General features: G+C 39.9%; 1 protein-coding gene across 5 annotated transcripts in view; it reads left to right on the forward strand.

Annotated features, from left to right (window-relative positions):
- The window catches only part of DIP2C (disco interacting protein 2 homolog C), a 320,749-nt gene extending 297,924 nt beyond the window's left edge, over nucleotides 1-22,825 (forward strand). For all 5 annotated transcript variants that reach the window (XM_065666772.1, XM_065666777.1, XM_065666771.1 and 2 more), the window contains 5 exons: nucleotides 11,234-11,291; nucleotides 11,814-11,888; nucleotides 13,016-13,190; nucleotides 14,988-15,111; nucleotides 19,675-22,825. In XM_065666772.1, the coding sequence (XP_065522844.1) occupies nucleotides 11,234-11,291; nucleotides 11,814-11,888; nucleotides 13,016-13,190; nucleotides 14,988-15,111; nucleotides 19,675-19,927 (685 nt within the window). In that variant the 3' untranslated portion in view covers nucleotides 19,928-22,825. The remainder of the gene's footprint in view (nucleotides 1-11,233; nucleotides 11,292-11,813; nucleotides 11,889-13,015; nucleotides 13,191-14,987; nucleotides 15,112-19,674) is intronic.
- Nucleotides 22,826-23,404: the final 579 nt, after the last annotated feature.

The following is a 23,404-nucleotide window of genomic DNA, read 5'->3' on the forward strand; positions in this document are numbered from 1 at the left end:
GGCTGTCAATTGTTTATCATTCTCCTCCATATTTTACTGAAACGTTCATGTTGTGTAGACATTGTTTTGGGTAATACCAAGCCACAAAGCCACAGGAGCTTTTTTCCTAATTCTCAAATACTTCTACTCCATCTAGCTTGAAAAATACTCTTATTATAGGGTTACCAGCCAAAAGAACTATTTAGCTAAATTATTACCTAAGCTATAGCCACAGCAGTGCTCCATAGCACAATCACAGCATGGAAGATAACCATTTTGTAGTCACATAGTAGAGAAAAGAGACTGGGGGAGGGGGTGCAAGACATATGTCAGAAGGAGACACACTAATGGCAAGTGACAGTAAAATAGTTACCTTTTGTGAAGCTTTAATTGATTAATCATACTTGAAAGCCATTTTCCAATGGTTGCAAAAGAGAAGCTTTGAAGAGGGCTCCCTGACGCGCTGGGGAGCAATGCTTTTTCCAGCTCTTGTAATAGGTTACAGCATACAGAGCCCAGTTGCAGGTTAAAGAAGACCCCAGTTTTCAATTACTCCCTCTGTGTGGGGTCCAAAGGGGTAATTAAAATCTATTATTGCCCCATTTGACACCCAGCCACCTCTTGCCTTGCAATTAGATTCAGTAGGTAATGTGTGCAGAGTATTTTGAGGTTTAAAGTGCTATACCTGGTAAACTGTTCAAAACATAGACCTCACAAGTCATTGGCCTGAGAAAGCCACCAGTGCTTTATATGCAGTAGGCTCATTTGCAGATTGAATGGTCAAGTAATACCTCCAGCAGTGCCACTCCAGTCATCCTGAGCTTTGAGGATCTCATATGGGTAGCTCCAAGTCCAAGTTTCACACATCACATCTATGATCACCCATGCTTTTATCTTAAGATTGTTGTTTTAGCTCTTCGGGCTTTTTTCTGATGTCACAGAAGGGGATCTTTTCATGGAAAAATTTCACCCCTGTGAAGCCAGTAGAAAAGGTAACTCAGTTGAGAGGAGGAGGGGTTGAGGTCTGTAAAAGAAAACTTAGGTCCTTCAAAGTTTTAAGTAAGTTGAGTAAAGATGCAGTTTGATTTTGAGGAGTCTTTTTAGAGACATTTGGCTTTTAGGCATTTGCCTATTAGTTGACAGACTCTCTTAAACTGACAGAGTTTAAGCTGACTGTCTTGGCACTGGCAGAACCCTCCTTGTTTTTTGTTTTCTTTTTTCTCTCAGAAGAAGATACAGCCTTAGCCTTTTAGTGGCATCACGTCTTGTTTGTGCCATGCAAACACTGCTGTCTTAAAAATCCCCTTGGTACTGTTTCTGATCTATGGGAAACAAATCTCCCAGAGAGAGGAGTTAATTTGGGCTGATGAGCATCATATCAATACTTCCAATTCTGACTTAGAGGAGAAGTCCCAGTGTGGCTAGAATGGAGGAAAGGTTCTTTCTCACTATTCCTGCTTGTGTCAGGGGACAAACCAAGAGACTTACTCAACCTCTGTGCGTTGGATTAGAAATAAAGCTGTTGACCTAGGAAACTGAAGGGGAGCAGACATACTGCTTAAGTATGAGGATCCAGAGTTATAACAAAATTTGTAAATGTACTTATTGTAAGAGCTTTGCAAGATGCTTCATGTTTCCAGTCATAAAGCAAGGGCAGGAGAAAGGGACAAACATCCAGTAACTTTTGATGGAAAGTCACCCCTTCTTGTCCCAATAAGTCTGAGCTGTAAGACTAAACTAGGGGGATGGGAGCCCTACAAAACAATTTCTGTGCTTTCTAAGGCAAGATTGCTAGCTCCTGAAGTATTTCCTCCCTTGAAACAAGTCTATTTCTTCTTTGATAAAGTAATCTTCAGGGGATCAGGATATTATGATTTTAGTAGAACAGGACAATAAGAGTTGGCTTTAAATGTGGTTTTGAAAGAGGATGTGGTGGTTTAGCGTACTTTAGCTACAAATCAAGAAATTCCAGTTATATTTCCCTGGAGGGCTGAGAGCAAAGAGAAAACTCTTGTGTACCAAGTAAGACAAAGACAAACAAAAAGCCGTAGCTTTCCAGGAAAGTAGGTGTACTGCAGTTGTAGGTTTGTGTACAAGTGCAGTCAATGTTTGCAAGTGCCATTTGCATGAGATTTTTCAAACATGAGTAAAGGAACTAGATGGAAAATGGTTCCACTTTTGTTTGTTTTAACAAACCAGTTTTGAATTTCACAATAATATTCCGGGTTTTACACCACCATTTTTATTCCTGAAGGATGTCTTATGCTGTTAAAAATAAAGGGATTCCCCATTTCAGGTTATACTGAGCTTCTTTGCTGTTACAGGTCCTTCTTTTTCAGTCATGCTCCTTACGGGAGACGGGAATTGATAAAACAAGCTGTCCAGTCACATTTCAGAGGAAGATTTAATAAAAATGTTTCTTTTTTTTTTTTCCTACAAGCCATACTTTTTACTTTCTCTCTCCCAGAGTTTACCATGACTTTAATCATTCAGTTACACAAATATCTGAAAAGAACACAACTTTCATTCTTCTGTGGTCTTCACAGATAAAATGCATGATATATTTGATTTTTGCACATGCTGTATTCTGAGGCATAATTTGCTTTGCTTCCTTCATTTTCGTATATATTACTAAGGGAGCACTGAACAGAGATTCTTTAAAAATGCCAACAGTGATCAGCATAGAGTACATTTACTGAATCAGTAGTGGAGGGAAAAGTGCTGCTTTCCCTTAGTGCTATCATAGAGTGCATTTCACAACAGATATCCTCTGGAAAGGAAAATACTGAGTACACAGAATCATAGAATCAACTAGGTTGGAAAAGACCTCTAAGATCATCAAGTCCAACCATTACCCCAGGACAGCCAAGACCACCACTAAACCGTATCACTGAGGGCCTCATCTACACGGTTTTTTAACACTTCCTGGGATGGTGATTCCACCACTTCCCTGAGAAGCCTGTTCCAATGCCTGACTATCCTCTCGGTGAAGGAATTCTTCCTAATACCCAATCTAAAAATTGGATGTTCATAGGAATTTTGGAGTGAGTCTTTGTAGCTTCTGCAGACCCAGCCACAGACTTGAGGTATGCTAGAAGAGATGGGACTTCCTAAGTGTTTTCCATCCCTCTTTTCTTTCCCCTATTCTCTTGCCAACCTTTACTGGAGGACATGGCCTTTCTTGTCCCACATGCTGACAGTTCTTTGTGAGAAATAATTCGGTGGAAGGTGCTGTACTGGTGGTTGCTCCTGCAAAATGGGCTGCCACCTCTGGGGCCCGCTCAGCTTTGCTAGCCTCAGGCTCTCATTTGGCTCTTAGTGGAGTCTCTGGCTGTAGGAATACTGAATGGTTAGGATTGGGAAGGATAGCTGTGAAAAGCAGTAAACGCATCCCATATTTATATAAGGATCCATCACTAACTTGGTTAGAGATGTAATATCTTCTTGAATGGCTCTCTCCAACAATTCTTAATACATTGCTTCAAGCCTCACGTATCCTTCTTAATACTGCATATACTGAATGTGCCTGTTTGCAGAAGATGAAGTTATGTGAAGAGACTTGTGAAGCTCAGCCAGGCTTTGCAATAAGTCTCCTGTGCTGAGGACAGTCCCTTTTCAGTGCCTTCAGGTGTACAAGGTGCTGCTTGTGGCACTGCTGACCTTTTCTTCAGAGTGGTAATCTGCATTTCTAATTCAGCTGAAAAAATAGCTCTGCATATTGAAGTTTTCCATGCACAGGAAACGTCCTTGGTGGTTGTTAAGGAGAGGGAATTTTCTTCAAGTTCTTCCCAAAAAATGCAGGGTGAGTCAGCTGGTGGTGTGAATTTGGAAGGTTGTAGCAAGATAAGGGGGCAGGTGAAAGAGAATTGATTTCAGAAATTCCACCTTCAATTACACTGTGTGAATATAGACTATGAATATTGCATCAGGGAAGCTAAAATTATTTCCATCATTTGTTAACAACAAATAAGCTAATACAATTAGATGAGGATGTTTTCAGATCCCAAGTTTGTTGTAATGAAAGTTTTCATCATGTGTGGAGGCTTTTTCTCAATTAGAACTGGGAAGAGAAAGGGAAAAGCATATTGTATTAAACAGAATCATCAGATCATGATTGCGATTATGAAAAGTGCTATAAAAAGTTAGTGATAAGCATCGTGTCCTGAGAGGTTTGCAATCGATATCAAAAGATAACATCTGAGCACAGCATTATGCCTGGTTTTGCAAATATGCAAAAAAAAACCAGGCACACAGAAAAGTGATGCTCGGCCTGATGGGGCACAGTAGGTGGGAGGTAGGGACAGGAGGGAGACCAGATTCTCCAGAGTCCCAGTCCACTGTTTTCACTTGAAATAGCTGTGTACTGTGCTTTAGAAGTCTGCAAAGTTAATTTAAACAAATTTAATGTAGTTCATGCATAGTGAAAGTAGAACATTTTAAAGTACTCCAAGGTTGAAAACAGACATAAACATGGCTTAGGCCTTTTGCATATTACCAGAGTCTTATGTGATAAAATTGATGTTACTTTTTTAATCTCTGGAACTTTGAATATTCCCTTCCTGAACAAGAGTTCCTCTCTCATTTTGATCCCTTTGCTGCTGTCTTAAATCCTTTTGTAACCTTTTCTGCTTCTTTGTTCAGCCATCTGAAGGACTGCAAGTTCTTTGCTTTTGACTTCAGGGAATTTGGGACATGAAGTGTAATTTAGGTTTATAGTTAAAGTCATTATATTAAAGGAAGTGGTTTAGTGCTAATTCTTCGACTGAACTTGTTGATTATTGAATTAACAGGATTAAAATATGTCCTAGACATACAGAAGATTTAATGGTTGCTCATTTTGTTGGCTAAAGTTTGCCTCAGTCCAGAAGTCCCTTTTTCGTTCTCAGTTGCATTTATCCATTATCTGAATTTGTCATGTGATGGGAGAAAAACTGCTCTGAGGACACCAGAGTGATGCCGGGAAAACTTCTTCATTATCTAGATTTTCCCTTCAGCCTATGTGTTCAGCTATGCAATTTTCCTGCTTTTCTGATCTGGTTATTTGAACTGGGTATATGATTTTGTTCTTTGATCCATATTTCCATTTTGGTTAGAATGAGCTCCTTAACTTGTAAGTTCTGGAATAGTTCATGTAGAAATATTTTATTATTTGAATAAAGAGAAGATGCACTGGAAGTCTTAAGTGTCAGAGTGCAGGATCCCACCATTACCTGCCGTGCCCATCTTTCCTTTACCTGTAGAAAATCCGAACAAGGCTGCATTAGCTCTTTCCCACCACCAGGCACCTTCTTAACATTAGACAGCGATACCTATATGAAAGGTGTTGATGGTGGCAATGCCATTTGAGTCACAACTGTGAAATCACCGTGCTGTGGATATAGCTACACAAAAGCATATGTGATCTCTGTCATTATATGCTTTACAATTAGGTTTTGGTTAAAATTTCTAATGGTTTAGGTGGTTATCTTTTTTCGCCAGAAAAAGACTGCTCTCTTGAAATCAAAAGAGTCAGTTTTGACAGATCTTTTTCAGCTTAAGGAAAATTAAGGTGGAAGACTCAAAGTGGTCGAAATACCCTACTTTAACTTCTGAATTTTTGGTTGTGATGGTGGTTAAAGCATTTTCATTTTGGAGAGTTATGTATCTGAGATTTCAAAACAAACAAACAAACCTGAAATGCTAGACATCAATAGCCTCTCTTTCTGACCTACAGCATTATTTTCAGATTCCATTTACAGCTTCTTTCCATATTTCTCTTCCTTTTTCATGTTTCAGTTCCAATTTAATATAAAAAAATTTTCAGAACATCAGTTTTTTTTGTGGGATAAGAAAATACCCACTTTTCCCCCAAAGCTCAGCTTCTAATGTAAGATGGCAATCAGCAGGAAAACTTAAGAAACCAAAAAGACCATAGGCTGTTTCTTTCTGACACAGAAAAGCTATAGACAAGGAAGGGACTTACATACAATGAATTTTTGATACATACTAGGTTGTATGTGCATCACATCCTATCTGATTTACTCTAGTTTTGCAAGAGTGGCAGCATCCCAAAACAGATACTGAAATCAGTGTACAAATAGCTAGTATTAAAAAAACCCAAACCAAAGCTGGACTTCCAGGCTGGCAAAGTGGCATGGTGTGAGAACAGACCGCTCAAGATGGGAGGAAGGGTTGGCAGAGTGGAAAGGGAAATAAAGAGTTTGAGATGATGGAAGGTGCAGTGCTTCACTGCTGCCCAAGCCTGGATTGCAGGAGCAGGTGCTGTCATACTGGCAAGGAGGAGGGCAGTTGCCGTGGCTCAGCTTGTGAGAATGGCTATAAAGGAAAGAAAAATGTTTCAATATGTGGGTTTCGGCAAGTGTTAGGGTAAAAGGCAGACATTTTAGCTGAGTAATATTTAAAATGAAAGGAGACAGTGGGAAAAACTCCTTTGAATTGGATGTGGAGAGCTAGTTAGAAATAACAAGAGGAAGCTAAGAATGGTTTGTGCCAAGCGTTGCAGAACAAAAACGTTCCTGAATATGAAATACGTTCAGCTGAGAAATAAACTCTGAAGGGAAGTGGAAGAAGCCCCATCATGTGAAATACTATAACCGGAGTAGACAAAGCACTTGAAAGTGCACTGCAGGGAACAGTCTTTCTTTGGCAGGGAGCAAAACTTGGATGACCTCATAGCTTCTTTCCATCTCTATTAGAATCACAGGATCCAAAGTCTTTCTCAAAGCAACAGCACAGCCGGCTTTGAAGGTTTGCCCAGTTTTGGCATCGTAACGTTGGTTAGTACCACTCCACACGCTCCGGCCCCTGCAGATTCCCAAGGCAACAGTTAATAGCTCTGCTGACAAACTCTCTGATTAGTGTGAAATACTGGCACGCTGCGGAATGTATTTTGGAGAAGTTTCATCACCAAATGGACCAGATCTGAAAAGGAGCATAAACAAAATTCGCAGTTTCATGTAAGATAGTTGGTCAGAAAGACATTGTTAGTGTATTTCAGTATCTCCTTTGCTACAGTGATTGCAGTGCCCAGTTAGTTATACCTTGCCAGTTTTCATTCTGAAGTCAGATTTCAATCCTACTTTTCTATAGTGTTCAATTTAAAGGAGATTAAATCAGTCCAGTGTATTAAATTGTAACAAGGAAAGACATTTAGCACATACTGGTGGTGTAGCTGCATTCCTTATTAAATCCCAGTAGCCAGACTTTGAAACATAGGCAGCTTTCTCAACTGTACAGCTCCCGTTAGAGATTTTTTAAGAAAGAAAGACTTAATTCTTAGGAACAAGTGAAAAAGAAAATTGAAAGTTACACTCTCCTATATTATACTATGTAAAGGCTACAGTTTCATTGTGTGTTGTCATTGCTTATAGCTTTGTAACAGTGCAAAGATTCTTAAACATCTGCCTCTCCCCTCCAGTGAGACTTTTTGGTGGGAGGGAAGCTCTGTGACTGCTCTGCATTGGGTCACTCAGATCTGTTCTCCCTCTCAGCTTGGCTGCAAAGCACCAGAAGGTGAAAACGTAGCTTTCCCGCCCCAGGGCAGCATCCATCCACTCCCATCCACTTGATTTGCAGGCTGTTTGCCCAGGCTGGCTCTACCACCATGATCTCCTCTGCCCTTCCCAGCAAGACTTACAGGCAGCAGAAAGCAGTGGGAAGGCTCTGTGCTCACTTTGTGTGGCACTGTTTTCACTACCAACAAAAAAATGGCTGGAGCACTGCAAAGAAACAGGACTTGTCCTTTCTAGACCTCTGCTGTCTGGGAGCATGTTAAGATTATTTGGGAATGTGGAGAAGGTTTACCAGCATTGTCCTAAGAAGGCTTTATTCTGGAAGGGTCAGAAGGGCCCTGTCCTCTGCCTTTTTGCCTTTTCTGCCAGACCACCCTTGATAGTGATGCTGCTCATGTGAGAGGGAAGCAAAGAAGTTTTCAATCATGTCTGTGTTTGTCAGTGGAAAAATGGAAATCTCTTGGGGAAGAGTGGGAACAATTGAATTTATTTTATTCTGAGGCACAGTAAAACTCATTTTAAAAATTATTACCTAATGTCCATAATTTATTCACAGTACTAGTCCCAGTAGAGTTAATAAGACTATTACGCACTTAAAATTAACCATGCACATAGGAGTCGGAAGCATCAGAATGAAATGTTTTACTTCAGTTTTTGTCAGTCTCTTTGTGGCACAATATCTTTTATTATTTCAGCGCTGTTAAGAGGTTTAACAGCATGTTCCCAAATGGATTGTGGGCATAGCAGAAACTTTCTAAAAAGGAGCCCAAGTTCCTGAGCGCTAACAGCGCCCTCGCAGAAAACCTCCATGGAAATGCTGTTTCTATGTTTAGTGCACTGCCATGATAAGTGGAGGAATGTGAGACAGAAAGCACAGAGTGGGAGAGGTTTAACACAATTGGAAACTGAGAAATTGCACCTTCTGGATCATCATGTGCTAAAAAATCAGGCAAGGTTAAAGTAAATAGGTGGAGAAGGGAACTAGAAGAATATGCTAGTGATAATAAGGTTGGAAGCGCAGTTGCTGAAAGCAATGAGGAAAGAGATTTTCAGATTTATGAATGTTGATTCATTTCCAGTAGTCTCTTCATTGACTATTGAATGTATAGCTTTATTATATGTGATTTCTGCTAGACCTGGAGTTCAGCAACACTTCACTGAAGCATGTCTTAATAACGGGATTGAGAAAAGGCCAGCAGTATCTCTGGGCAGCTGGGACAGCTCTGACATACACTTCTCCTGCCCCAGAGGTTTTTACTACTGGTATCCAGATAGATAGAATTCTTTTTAAACCAATCTTAAATTCAGATAAAGTACTTCCTGACCTTTGTTACACCATCACTCTTTGCAATGCTTGTGGCTCCAGTTTTTCCAGTTGTCCCTTTCTAAAGATTTTCTCTATTTGACAAATGTTGGTAAATAGTAAATAAAATCACTGTCTGTTAAAGGAGATACGAAGTGGTTAGAATGATGATTCAGCTACCTGTCTGCAAGTAGTTATCCAAAGATTGGAGATTTCAGTTGTTTGGAAGAACTCAAAAGCATTTTCTAGTTCTGCACTAACATGGGTTTTACAGAACAAAAATTTATATTAAAGGCAGAATACAGGCATTATTAACAACTGCTTTTTGCCATATTTGATTTGTTTCCATATGCAGTCATTTGTAAAGCCTTTGCTGCGTACTCCTAAATACCTATGATTTGTCTTGCCATTTGAACAGCAACGAAGTATGGCTTATGCAGACATACCCCTTATAGACTAGCATTAATTTAGTCTTGCATGTAGACCTTACAGTGAAGCTCCTATGGCCTGGCTTTCTGCTGCCCTGTATCTGTGTCCCTAGTTGAGCAGGTGGATGTTGTAGCTTCACTGCTTTTGCCATGAATACAGTGGTAACCCTACAGGTCTTCAGCTGGTGGGGGGCTCAACAGAAAATGTAGAAAATACAGGTACATGTGCACCCCTGTAAGACAACAGAGGTTTAAGAAGGCAATCCAGTGTAAAATAAGGACAGTATAACATCAAAGGCAGCACACACAGAAGTGGTAATAAATGCTTCAGGCACTGTCTTGGTAGTTTTGTGGCTGTTGAACAAGCGTTGGAAGGTGGTTCCTGTTATGTACCTTGCAGGAGAGCAGGTCAGGCAGCAGCTGCCTAACGGTGAGTGCACCAGGCAGTGCCCCTTGCGGGGCACTTTACATCCTGTCCCTCTCTTGGAAAAGCAGTCTGAAATTGCTGGGTAATTTGGGTTGTATCTCTTTCTGTTAGTGCAAGGAAGTGATGTGCAATGCCTTGGGGCTTAGCCCTGCCCCGTTCATCAGTGCTGAGAGACTTCCTGGAACCACAGATAAAACGCTATTCTCTTTTCCTGCCTTGACCTCGACAGTGCCAGCTTTTATAGAAGACTTTTGGAGCAAAGAAATAGAAAAAAAAAATATAAAAAAAAAAAAAAGCTACCTTTTTCCATCTTCTTTATGTTTAGGGGCTGAACTTGCCAAAGCTTTGTTCTTCTCCAAAGGGACCTCTGGCTGAGGTCTCTGTGTCTCATCCCTCCTTTCCCAAATGGAGCACTGCGGTACTCTGTCTATAAAAAGACCTCAAAACAGTCCCCAAAAGATCTATTGTGACTGCTTCTAACAGAGTGCAGTTTATGATCACTTTAACCAGATCCAGTTCTCCACCCATCTACTCCTAACTATGTCTTCCTCTCTTCCAGTGTTTTACCTTTACCCTTTATGGGTTGGTTTTTAGGCAGCTTGTGATGGGGTTCTTTTCGACCCACAGAGCTGAGGGGAAGAAAGAGGTAAGAACAGCTCCTTTGCCAAAAGTCCAGATTTAGCTTGGTTAAGTGGATTATGAAAACTGTTGAGTAGTGGCAATTTTAAGGTTTTCATGGGCTGTTAAGACTTTTAATTTATCTCACTTAGGATACAGGAATGCCTAGATGTTAGCAAATTTTCCTCAGCAATTACTGGCTGAGATCATCAGCTATTTTAGGTCTTAAAGTGTCTCTCATTCTAATCTGCTGAGTACTTTTCCAAGGTTAAATGAGGGATTTCCTTCCAGACCATCATACCACTGAAGGAGAGCTGCCATTTCTGTGCCTTTAGTGGGAAAGTAGGTTATCTAAGAAAGGAAGAGACTAGAAAGCCACATTCAGAGAAAGGGTCTGACCTCAGCAGTAATAACAATTTTCATTAAATTATTTCTTTTTAATATTAAAATGTTTATCGAACACTGTCCATTGAAAATAATTAAATGATTGCAAATGCAGAGGCCAGGTTATGAGTTGTTCGATATGATTTTGATTTTATCTTCTAGCTACTTGTGGAATGTGGTTGCTCACTCAGCTCACATGCTTTTATGTCTGTGCCCTGGCATTTATGATGTTCCTGTGGGAAATTAATATTTTAGATCCCTCTTATTGTGAGTAAATCTGTGCATGGAATTCCATTTACAGAACTCTATCAAAAACAAATAAAAGGTACCAACTACGTTTGAAGAATTTAATATTTTAGGAAACGTTCACACACATCTTTTTTTCATTATTTTCCCAGCTGTAAGTCTTGATGAAGATTAAATATTGGGCTCAATTATGTTCTACAGGATATAAGCTTTATCTGTTCCAAAAATAACATTAATCTCTGCAATCATTAACCATTCCTTTTAGAAATAAATGTTAATGAAAAGCAAATAAACACAACCATGTATTCTGCGTATTATCTTTGCATGTATTTTACAGAGTTCGTTTAGTAGAAAGAGGATCTCCACATAGTTTGCCCCTCATGGAGTCAGGAAAAGTAAGTACCAAAAGAAGATCTGAATGTACCTTTTAGGATAAATATTTTCAGTAAGTTTCCCTAGTTTTCATCCCTTTTTACATGGATGTATTGAGGAAGGCTTAATCAGCTGTGCAGATTGAAGACCTGTCCTTACTGTTGAGGTTACTGAATGATGATGGTGATTGATGCACTACTGCTCTCTCAGAAGCTGTACCTCCCTCTTGTATGCAAAAAGAATTTCTTTCTTTTATGCAAAAAGAAGGTATTTCATCCTCTGCATCTCACTCTGGAAACAGCCAACAAATGTGCTGCTAGTGAATGCTGCTTTATGGATGTAGACCTACTGGTCTGAGATTACTGTGTCCCATGCTGTACTCATAGGCTACTGACCATTTGTAAAGGGACTATCCTTGCTAGGTGGCATCACTGTGGGGACAGGGTGAGTACACAGGACCAGTACATGGATGTAGAAGGAAAGTCAGCATATGATTGCAAAAGCCACTATGTGCTTTCTTACTGCCTCATGTTTTCTACCAATAGATACTCCCAGGAGTACGTATAATTATTGCTAATCCAGAAACAAAGGGACCTTTAGGAGATTCCCATCTTGGTGAGGTGAGTCATGAAAACTTAAGCTTTGTATGCTCTGAACTGAATTGCAGAGATAAAGCTCATCGTGTATGCCAGTGGTTTCCTGTAATATGTCTTAGCAGATGCCTGGGTAAGAAAATTGTGAATTCTGCAGATCTTTACAGTATATAAAGTATGTAGGATTATATTTGTATCATTAAGGTTATTAGTAACCTACTTGGTAAAAACTAATAATAGCTCAAGTTTGTTAAAAAAATTGAATCTGCATTTCTAACTTTATCTTCTACTTGTTGCTTCACTAATTCTGATGAAAACTTACATGATAAGTTTATTGATTAGTCTAATTTCAGCTAGATGGGTTTCTAGTGCTATTCTCTTTATAATCATTGTGCTTCAACGCACTCAAGTACTCATTAGCTGAGTTGAGCAAGGCTGTATGTTTTTCCAATTTATTTTATGTTCCTAGAGAGAGAAAAAAATGTGATTTTCAATGAGCAAATAAAGATCTAATTAACAAAATTGAGAATTTGCTTAGTCATAATTAAAACCATGATCTGGGAGATTCATCTGTAAGATTTCGTTACTATGAAATGATAAAAATTTCCATGATGCCTTGAGTTAGGTGAAATGAATCCTCATAGGTGAAGGTCCCTGGCCTCACCTGTTAAAATAATCTTGTGTGTCTGGTGTTCGTAGAAGATTTACTTTCTGCTGGAGTAAATAAACTGAACCAGGAGGAGGGGACTGTGGAAAGAGCATTATGGTCTATAGACTCTTTTGAAAATTGCTGTAACCAGGCAGACATCAGAGCTAGCAGAGCCGTTCAAGGAGGCTGTGCAGGTCTTTGGCTAACCTGAGGCCAGAGGGCTGCAAGGCATGAGTCCAGCATCCCTCTGCATCCCTCCCCAGTCCCTGCAGTCATAAGTCCAGCATCCCTCTCCTCCAGGAACAGTTCTACACTCTGACTTCAGCAACGTTAGATTGAGGTCTCTGTGCCTAAAACTGGGTCAGTTACAGGTTCAGAAACAGTGTTAAAACGCATTATAGTATTATCTAGTTATGACTGAAAATATTTGCATCTAGAATTTGCAATAATGCCTCTTTCTGGAAAGCTACGTTAATTAATATCAGTATCATTTCTTTGAACTTAGATATGGGTTCACAGCACTCACAATGCCAGTGGGTATTTTACCATCTATGGAGATGAATCTTTGCAATCAGATCATTTTAATTCAAGACTCAGTTTTGGAGACACACAGACGATTTGGGCTCGAACTGGCTATCTGGGATTCCTGAGACGAACAGAACTCACAGATGCAAATGGAGGTAAGCGTTTTCTTATCATCTAGGTCTGTGCATATGATCTGGATTATTTTGAGGCTGACACTGTGTCTCTTGGCCTGCTCTACCCGATGTGTTTAATTTGTGAAACCCATAGGACTGCAAAAAAGCCTTAGTTAAAGTAATCAGAAACTAAAAAAGAGGGCAAGATTTCCCTGCTGACACAGTTGCTTTTCCTTTGCTGTACCTCAGGTGCTATAAATCCCCTCTACTACTGGCTTTTTGGCACTGTTAGTGTGCCAAGTGCTTTAGCTTTAAAAATATGAAATGCAGCTTAAAATGCCATCATTTGCTCTTGAAGTCCTACCTGCAGGAACACATTTGTGCAGGTAGGAGAAGCTGTGTTATGAGTTGGAGCCCTGTCCCTCCTGTGACAGCCACCTTCTTTGATAATTCTTCTGTTACAAATCTATTTACAGAAGCTGTCCGTTTCTCAGATTTCCCTGTCTTTAAACCTGTGGGGATAATTACTGAAATGTAATGCGAACAGTAGCGTGCAGAAGCTACAGGGTTTTGGGGTTTCTGTTGGGAAGCTACAGGGTCTCCTTGTTTTTATGACATACCTTATCTTGTGTACACATGTAAGCAAACCAGCACCACCAGGCACACAAAACTGCTTGGGAATATGTTACTTTCCTGTGATTTTTGTGGAGCACAGTGCCATGAATGGTGGCAGTCGAGGTCGTTGGCAAAATGTGGTTTCTAGCAACACCGCGAGCACCTCTGGGAGTGATCCCAGGGCCCAGTATCCATACAATTAGAATAGCAGCTACTCAGCCAAAGAGCAAATTCATCAAATCTGAAAGCTTTTTAGTAATCCCCGTGGATTACGACCGCTGCCCATGTCCTTATGTTAGCATCTTCCTGAAGAGATTTGCTTTTGGTTGCGCAGGCTTTTTTCATTTCATAATGATAGCCCAGCCCTGAGAAAATTCAGGATTCTCTGAGGATATTGCAACTTAAGCATTGAAATGGCTTACATCTTCTCCGGGCAAAGAGACACTAAGCCTCTGTTCTCACAGCTTCATCTTCCAGTGCAAAAAATCCTCTGCCTTTTATTACTGGTAGAGGTTATATTGCCGTTACATTACCGCTGTGCAACTATCTAAATTAATGTAAAAAGAGCCAGTTCTTTGAAGTCTGTTAGTGAATGTTATTTCTTTATGGATAACATGCAGTCATTTATTATCAGCTTTATATATTTTTAAGTGTAATTTCAGCTTCTTTTATTTCTTCAATCAATAAAAATTTGTACAAAAAGCATTATGCTCCAGAGTGTGCCATTTGTCTGAATGAGCTTTTTGCTATCAGAGTCCATATTATTAGTTTATTGATAAACACTTTTGCAATACAACTTAAGCATCAGTACTATCTCAAAGCTACTGGAAGAATATCATCCATACTGTTAGGGTTCAATCCATCCTTTCAAAAGAAAGAGAGAAACAATGAGCCTATTGTCTAATTGAGGTGCCTTAGAGCAGAATGAGTCTGTTCTGCATCCACTTGGGAGAAAAACCGGAATTCATGCCAGTCTTTGGATAAAGACTTCCACCTTTCTCTTCTTCAAGTGGGAGCAGTGTTTCTGTCTTCCTTTCTTCTGCTTTCATTGCACTTCAGTAATGGAAAATTCTCATTAGTCTGGAAATCATTTGGTGTTTCAGAAATCTGAGGATAACTTATCAATGTTATACTTATTTTACTTATTTATTAATGTGAGCATTTATATAATTTAATGTGCTGGAGAATAGAATCATTAATTTTTTTTTTTTTCCTTGAAACCAGAACGCCATGATGCACTTTATGTTGTGGGTGCATTAGATGAAGCCATGGAGTTACGAGGGATGAGATACCATCCAATCGATATTGAAACCTCTGTAATTAGAGCACACAAGAGCATCACAGAATGGTAAGGTTTATATAACACCAGGGCCCTTATATCTATAATGTCAGGGTTTTTTTTTCTTGGATATTGCAGTTGAGCCAGGAAATGGCCTGTCAGGATGGTCACAGGATTTATAACCCCGCTGTAAATATGTCCTAAGGATTAAACTTTTCACAGTTTTAATGGGAAAGGACTGTTTTCTGCTAAGATCATTCAAGATATTTCTGGGGTTTTGTGTGTGGTTTTAAGTACAAGTGAAGGATTAGACTTGCAGTTTGAGAGACCCAAACAGCTCAGGTAGGTCAGTAACTATTTCTTGGAGTTTGAGTTTTATATTCTAACCAGGAAGAGCAAACTGGTGGGAGTTCAAGCTTTAGGAGTGCTGTTATTAAAAGGAGTAAGCAAGCAAACATTTCAGATAAATGAACACACTGATAAACTTTATTAGTGAACACACTGTTACTTTTGAATTGGTTATTAATCAATCAAGCCGTGATCAAATCAAGGTCACAATGGAAATGGAAGCAGTAAATCAATGAGTTAGTAATGGTGTTGTCTTAATCAATGTATCACATCATCAAATGCACACAGCAGGTAATCATTTCCTGCGGCCGACATGAGAACAAATTGCTTTTCATTATTTTTGCATCAGAAGACTGAGTCAGGTGGTTGGTTTGTTTTGATATAAGCTCAGCTCAGCTCTTTTTTTTTTTCAACTAAAATGAACCTGTTGCAACAGCCAGAGCAATTCAGCAAGTATAAGACGTGACTCTCCATTTTTCTTTTCAATCCTGGTTGCAAAGGTGCGGCCTGGAGCACTTCTTAATAATGAGAAATGAAGCACAGCGACCGGACTGGTTTCCTTAGTCCAAACACCTTGCTATTTTCTTAAATATCTGTTAAAATTAAGGCAGTTAATTGCTTTGCTGAATGTAACTGAGGGTTTGCCTCATTGCCTCCTCCCTAGAACATCATCACTACTAGTATGGCCTTGTTCCAGCTAGCCATTACACAGGGTGGTGGATTCTGTGTCTTCATATGGACCAGTGTGAACGCTTCAAGGATGCCATGAAATTTTCCATGAAAATGTGTCACATCTCTATCAGCAGTGGATGGAAAGTTTTCTGATCAAGTTATGGCAGTGTTCAAGGCCAGGCTGGTTGGGGCTTTGACCAACCTGGTCTAGTGCAAGTTGTCCCTGCCCATGGCAGGGGGCCTGGAACTGGATGATATTAAAGGTCCCTTCCAACCCAAACCATTCTAAGATTCTATGATTTAGGGCAGCTCTGTTATAAGACAGCCACAAAATCATAAATTGATGTGTTCAGCACTAACTGTTTGTCAGATATTTGTGTGGCCTCAAAGTATGAGCTCATGGGACACCACTTACTAGACCAGGTTGCTCAAAGCCCTGTCCAACCTGGCCTTGAACCCTGCCAGAGGTGGGGCATCTACAGCTTCCTTGGGCAGCCTATTCCAGTGTCTCACCACTCTCACAGTGAAGAATTTCTACCTTATGTCTAACATCAATCTCCCATGTTGAAGTGTGAACTCTCCCCTGTTTAATAGCCAGTTAAATCTTTCTTTTTGTGTATACTTTGTATATGCTTTTCTTTGGATGGGTGCATGAGCCTCCCTTTTTCTTGTTCACTGCTGTTGTTTTGGTTACAATGGCCCATGAAAGATTTAACTGTATCAATACCTATCACAAATGCCAAGTACTAGGTATGTCCAATCTGTAGATTTGAAAAATAGCCTCAGCTTTAAGAAACACGTGGGTTTTTTGTAGCATTCAACGGTACTGAGGAAAACGGTGACTTGTTGACTAACATGTGATCCTGCTGTGCAACTTCTGTCATTGAGGATCAGATCTAAAAGGCCATTTAAGATTATTCTTGTCTCTTAAGAAATTTTAGCACAAAATCAACAGCCTCTAACTCTGGACCGCCTGTGTCTCTATACGTAACAAGCAAAAGAGTAGCCCCATGTGGTTTTATTGTGAGGTATAACTACGCCAGGCATTTTTGACAGTGTTTGTAATACTGCAGAGTACCTTTAGAAATACTGTATGTGTATGTGTTTTAATTAAAGCACATTGTTGACTCATTTGAACTTCAAACCCTTGAAACAGGAGCAGAACGTAGTTTCCCGGGATTTGCTAAGAAGTGGTTTTCTCTCTCTGCATAATGACACATAGGTAAAGCTACAGAAGGTATTTGGAGAAGAAAACCATTATGAGCCTCTTTCTCTGGAGGTGTTTAAGCAATTTTCTTGCTTTTCCTGAAGCATTTGGTGGGATGGAAGCAGTAGGAGGGACCATTCCCATCTCAGTGCACTGGCTGTGTTGCAACTGTTGGGTGTGACTCCATAATTTCCTGAGAAAGTGCAGCCTTCCTGGGACCCTACATTTTTGGCTTGGTTTTTTTTTTACTCATCTGGGCTGCAGAGTTAATGTATTCATGTGTGATACGTGCTGGCCAATTTGTCTTAATCTCAGCTGGTGGGAACATAAAGCGCGGTATTTCTTCTTACTTGCAGTGCTCACCAGTGAGTTACTATCATGACATATGAAATGAGTTTTACATTAATTTGAAATCTTCTAAGGAACGCCAATGGCTCTAGGGCTTAATAGAAGCTTCATGAAGGTTTTGGGAACCAGTCCTGGGAACTCAGAAAAACTAACTCTTCCTAAGGTTCGGGAGCTGCTCCTGAATCTTGCCGGTAATTGCTTTCCCGTGTAAGAAGCTAACAGTAGGTGTAAGGCATGTTTTCAAGTGCTAACTTATTTTTTAATGAAACCTCCCCAGGCTTTTTGGTTACAATATATATAATACTGATTTAGATGTGCATGCAGCAATCCATAAAAATTCTAGAACCACTCTGGAGATGGTCACCTGTGCAGACCAGTTAATGTTAATGCTCACTTTGTTAATGTTCAACATCAAGCAAAACTTTCTAGAATGCCTGTGAAAACATAGCTCCAAATTAAAATTCATTTTGTAGCAGTACCGAGTCAAAAGGAGCCTGCAGAGCTTTGCTTTTTGGCTGCCCATTAGTTTTCCAGATCAATAAGCACGTAAGAATTCAATCAAATAGTACTTCGGCAGGATCTGAGAATGATTTCTTTTTTATTAACACTAGGTACTTTTCTCCTAAAATCCATTCTATTAAACATCAACATAGAGCACATTTTCATAGCTAACTTTGGGGCAAAGTAAGATATTTTACCAGAGTACAGGGTTTTTCAGACCTTGGTAGACTGAAACAGCGCACTTCTGTCTCAATCAAGTGTTGACCTTAGGGTAAGCAGCTCTTCTTGAATTTGGCTTATATACACAATATATTCTAACTTTCAGGTGCTTACACTCAAGACAGTTCTGGGAAATTATCCCCTGATTTTATAAGGTAAAGCAGGGTAAAGTACATGGCTTGATGTATGAGATACATGTGTAGAATATCACTGTTTATGCTATGGAATAAGCTAGAAGAAGAAATAAGCATCATTTGTACAAGGAAGAATGAGATTGCCCTTTGTGGAGCCTCTGTCCTGCTGACCTGTGAGACCTCAGAGGCTTTGGAGATATATGTAAGTAGGGAAGAGGATGGAGGGAAGCATACACCAACTTTCATACCATTCCAGCCTCCATATTTGGAAAGATAAATGCATTTTTCCTTAGCCAGAAAAGATGCCCAGTAGCAGAAACCAGAATTAACCTGCTTCAGCTCAAGGGCTTAACCAAAATTTTGGACTCTTACACAGGTGTTTTTAGTAAAGAGTGACACAGGTGAGAATGGTGTTCCCTTGACCATCTCACCTGTTAATAAGGGATGTAAAAACTGCTGTCCCCTTAAACCCAGCAGGAATAAAACACAGCTGAAATAAAACACAGCTGAAATAAAACAGATGGAGACACCGCTTATTTCTGCATAAACCAACTGGTCCAGAAGAGTCGCAGCTCTTCTGTTCTGAGTTCTGACCTGCCTGGGCAGCAGCCAGCCCAGTCCAGAAGGCATGTACTAGGAAGCCCCCTCTCCAGCCAGCTGGGGACCTCCGTGCAGCCTGCAGTATGCCACATAAATGTTCCCAGGGCTCCACACCCCTTTGCCAGTTAGAGTTTATCCCAAAGGTCTTTCAGCTTGGACTGGGTTCCTGCTGTTCCTTTTGGTACCTCCTCTTTTAACCTCCTTTGCTCTTCTGGGCTGCTCTTCAAAAAACCCCAGAGAAGACACCTCCCTGCACACATCACTCATGCATGCCTCCGTGAGCACAGCAGTGGTGTGACAGTTCTCTGGCTTCAGAGGGAACAGTGTGTTGTCTTACTACCTCCCAACATGACAGGCAAGGATTAGACTCGAGTTTCTGTGAAGTTTAGCCTAATACTTAGTGTTGCAGCAATATTAGAGGGCTAGCGGAGCAGTTCTTCTGCCCTGCCTGCAGACATGTTGTCTCTCACTACCTACGCTTTGTGGTGAGCATACAGAAGGAGCCCAAGGAGCTGAAACAAAAGGTAACCAAGGTGGAGTGAAAAGGGTGAAAAATGGTTTAAAAGAAAAACACCACTAATACCGATTGTTTTTTCGTTTCAGTGCGGTGTTTACTTGGACAAATTTATTGGTCGTTGTAGTTGAGCTGGATGGATCAGAGCAAGAAGCTTTGGACCTGGTTCCTTTGGTCACCAACGTGGTCCTGGAGGAACACTATCTGATTGTAGGGGTGGTGGTGGTTGTGGACATTGGTGTAATTCCTATCAACTCCCGTGGAGAGAAACAACGTATGCACCTACGAGATGGATTTTTGGCAGACCAGCTAGATCCCATCTACGTGGCCTACAACATGTAGTCTTGTACCTTAAAGCTTCCATGGACTTTACTATAGATGTATAAAATTTTTTGGTGTCCACTAAAAAGTGTGCAGATAAGATGCTGACACTCATCAGAATGGAACTGTTTCTATTGCGACTTTTCAAAGCAGTCACGATTGGCAGGAAATCAAATGTGAAATGTTTTCTTTTACCACTAAATTTTAGACAAGAAGGACTCTGGGGTAAGGCCCTTCAGTGTGTTGGAAAAGCCCATTTTAAACTTTTTTTTTTTTTTTGCTTATTGGACAATACTGCTTTTTGAGTAAATGTGGCTTTGTATTTTACATTAAGTAAGCTGAAATAGATTTTTGGTTTTTATTCTGCCCTCCAAATGGATTCTTTTCAAACAATTTGCATACCAATACAAATAATTGTTTTCTTCGTTTGTTTTAATATGTCATAAAGAGCTGATGAATACAGATCCGTTACTAACTTAAGCCATTTTAGATCCCACGTCTTAGGAAACTCTGTAGTGGTACGAGGAGAATACCCAAAGTAGCACCTTTCAATTAGAAATCTTGCAGCTTTCTGTCAGAGATGCTGAAAGCCCAAAGGCCAAAGAGCCTTTGCTGTTAGCATTAGAATGGAAGAAATTTATAAATAAGGTGTATTTCGGCGATGAACTTGCAAATATCTTTGTACTGAACTAAAAAGATAAAATAAGTTAACTACTTCTTCTGTAATTATGTACAAAACGTTTAATTTATTTTGATCTCTTTAGAAGTATAAAAGAGAAAAAACATTCAAGAATATTAAACTCTTGAAATGTTTGCTAATATAAAAACAAAGTGTTGTATTATCTTGAGTGGATAGTATCACATCAAATATATATATATGAAATATAAATTCACTAATGACAAAAGATTTTAAAGTTTAAAATGCAGTACTTGTCACTTGCATGGTGTCTCCCACTGTAGATAATCAAATGTTACTCACAATTTTTTTTGGAAGAAAAAAATGAAAAAAAAGCAATCCTGGATTGCTAAGTATCCCTGTCAAAAAGAATCCTCTAGATACCAGCAAGTGGAATTATTGCTGCCTTTAAGGCAGTGAATGAATTTAAGACTAAAAATGCACTACAGTAATTTTCTTTTCTTTGCCATGGAGGCAACAATAAATATTCGTGCTGGCATGTGCATACACTTGTTAGACTTAGAAAAGGCAGGTTGAGGAATAGCACTGTTGTCTAGCTGCAGAACTTTGTTGCACAATTTTTCTCATTGTTTTAGTTGGTGTTTTTATTGCTATAAGGAAATGTTTTGGGGTTATTTGCACAGAGTATCAGTTTGCCTCTCAGCTAGGACACGTAGCTCAGCGGCCAGTGCATCCAGTTTACATTTACAGGAAACGATTGTTTCGGTGGTCTTTAATTTATTCCTTAGCAGAGAGGAGTGTACAGTCACTACAAGCGAATTGGCACGAACCGTGCATCTGCTAACTAGTCCCTAACAGCATTGAAACATCAGAGGAACCAATCTGCCTGTTGAAAGAACGGAGGAGTCCCACGGTCTCCAGGCTGAGGCCGTCGCGGGAGAAGAGTAGGAAAACATGCATCACAGCTGCCTTCATTTTGCTACCTTTGGATAAGAGAGAGGTTTGATTCCCCAGTTCTGTTGTTTTCCCTGAACCCCATGCCCCTGTTTTTTAAATCCTTCCCCCTCCTTCATGTGGTTGTAACTGAATTGACCTGTTTGTGATCAAGAGTGGGATTTACCAGCTGCAGTCCAAGAATGCTTTTCTTATTGTCCCAAATGACGTTCATGTGCTGGCTCTCATTACCGGATATGCATGACTAAGATTGTGGCAGGGCAAATGTAATCATGTTTATATCACGTGTAAGGGAGTCTCGATGCTGGGTGTTTAAAATCTGTTTAAAAGGTAGGGACGTTTTAGTCTGCATGTACAGTACAGAGCATCTTGCCACGTCAGACGCGTTTTCTTTCTGCCTTCACTGTCCTGTGAATAGCCCCATTCATGCTCTGCAGACCAATCCTATATTTTGTCAACTTCATTTTCTGCTCCCTAAAAAGAATAAAATCTGTTCTTAATGGCAAGTTGTTGTAAGGTTTCAGACAAGATGTTGATTGATTACAAACATAATTGCAGTGTGTGAACTAACTTGTGAAGTCCTGCTATCGCTGATCTCAGTACTGCAAAACAAATCTTGCTGTCGTTCAAAGCATCACTTTAACCTTCACGAAGTCAACTTTGCATTTGTAGAGAATAAAAGAACTGCAATGCAGTTGTGAAACGCAGTTAATAACAGCTCTCTTCTGCAACCTGTCATCCGTGGTTGTTAAATCCTGAGTTAAGAGAAACGATAAACTGAGTTTCTGGTTTTGTTGTGCAAGCAAAAGGAAGGAAACATATAAGCACCATCAGACTGAGCAATAAAGAAGGATTGTTCTGTATTAGAAACTGTACTGTAGATAAACCATTCATGAGAATGTATAAAATGTTTGTCTTGTGACCTTGTGCTTTTGGAGTCAGACAAAACCATGTAATCAACTTGATGCACATGCACAAAAAAAAAGAGGGTACACAATGAACATTTAAACACAAAACTAATCAAACAGGAGCAGATTCCTCATGGTGCTTGTTTATTATATATATTTAATCCTGCTTGACACTTTACCCAAGGGAAGACTGTCCCTTTTATCAGTTGAATGTTAGCAGCGTTATTTCATAGAGTGTGGTGACTGGTTAGAGAAATTCATGTAACTCAGCCAATCACAGTTTCAAACAAAAATTTTTATGTGCAAAGGACAGCAACCTTCTTGTATGTTAAACCACCAGTACGCTTTGTACATCTGTGATAACGCCTGTTTTATATTCAAATGAACAAATAAAAGCTTTTATTTTTGTTGCTCTGAAAATATCGGTTTCTTAATCAGTCATCTAAAACGGAGCTCCCGAGGCCCGCGGGCGCTCGGGGCAGGAGCGTGGAGAGCTATGCTGTAATTTTATTTTGTTTACCTCTCTTGTTGCATAATTTATGAGTACAAATCAGTCTACTTTTAACAATGTTTGAATACCGGCGGGGGCATTTCTTGCTGAGAGACTTTCATATGGCAACAAATGGGTTTTGTGAAATGGTTTTTTAATTCTTTTTAATCTCTTCAAATATACTGTTCACGGTTTTGCTGGAAGTGTAAAGATTATTGTAAAGTTGGTAACATTTTGTGAGAAGCAATAACAAGCATTAGTACTGTAAAACTCCGCAAATTTGTCACTTATGGCTTTTGTTGCAAGGTCTTGCGACCAGCGTCCTGCTAAGCAGCGGCTTAAGGAAGTTACGGATCCAGGTGTTACATCTCTGCTGGAGCTTTCCACCAGTGGGATTATGTGGGCAACTGCTTGGTCACACATGTGGGGCTAGAACCACCTTGTTGGTTTAGAAACCTTAGATGACCAGATGAAACCCCAGGGAAATGTGATATGCCAGTATCGTTTGG

Source organism: Lathamus discolor, chromosome 2, assembly GCF_037157495.1.
Source record: "Lathamus discolor isolate bLatDis1 chromosome 2, bLatDis1.hap1, whole genome shotgun sequence".
NCBI lineage: Eukaryota > Metazoa > Chordata > Aves > Psittaciformes > Psittacidae > Lathamus > Lathamus discolor.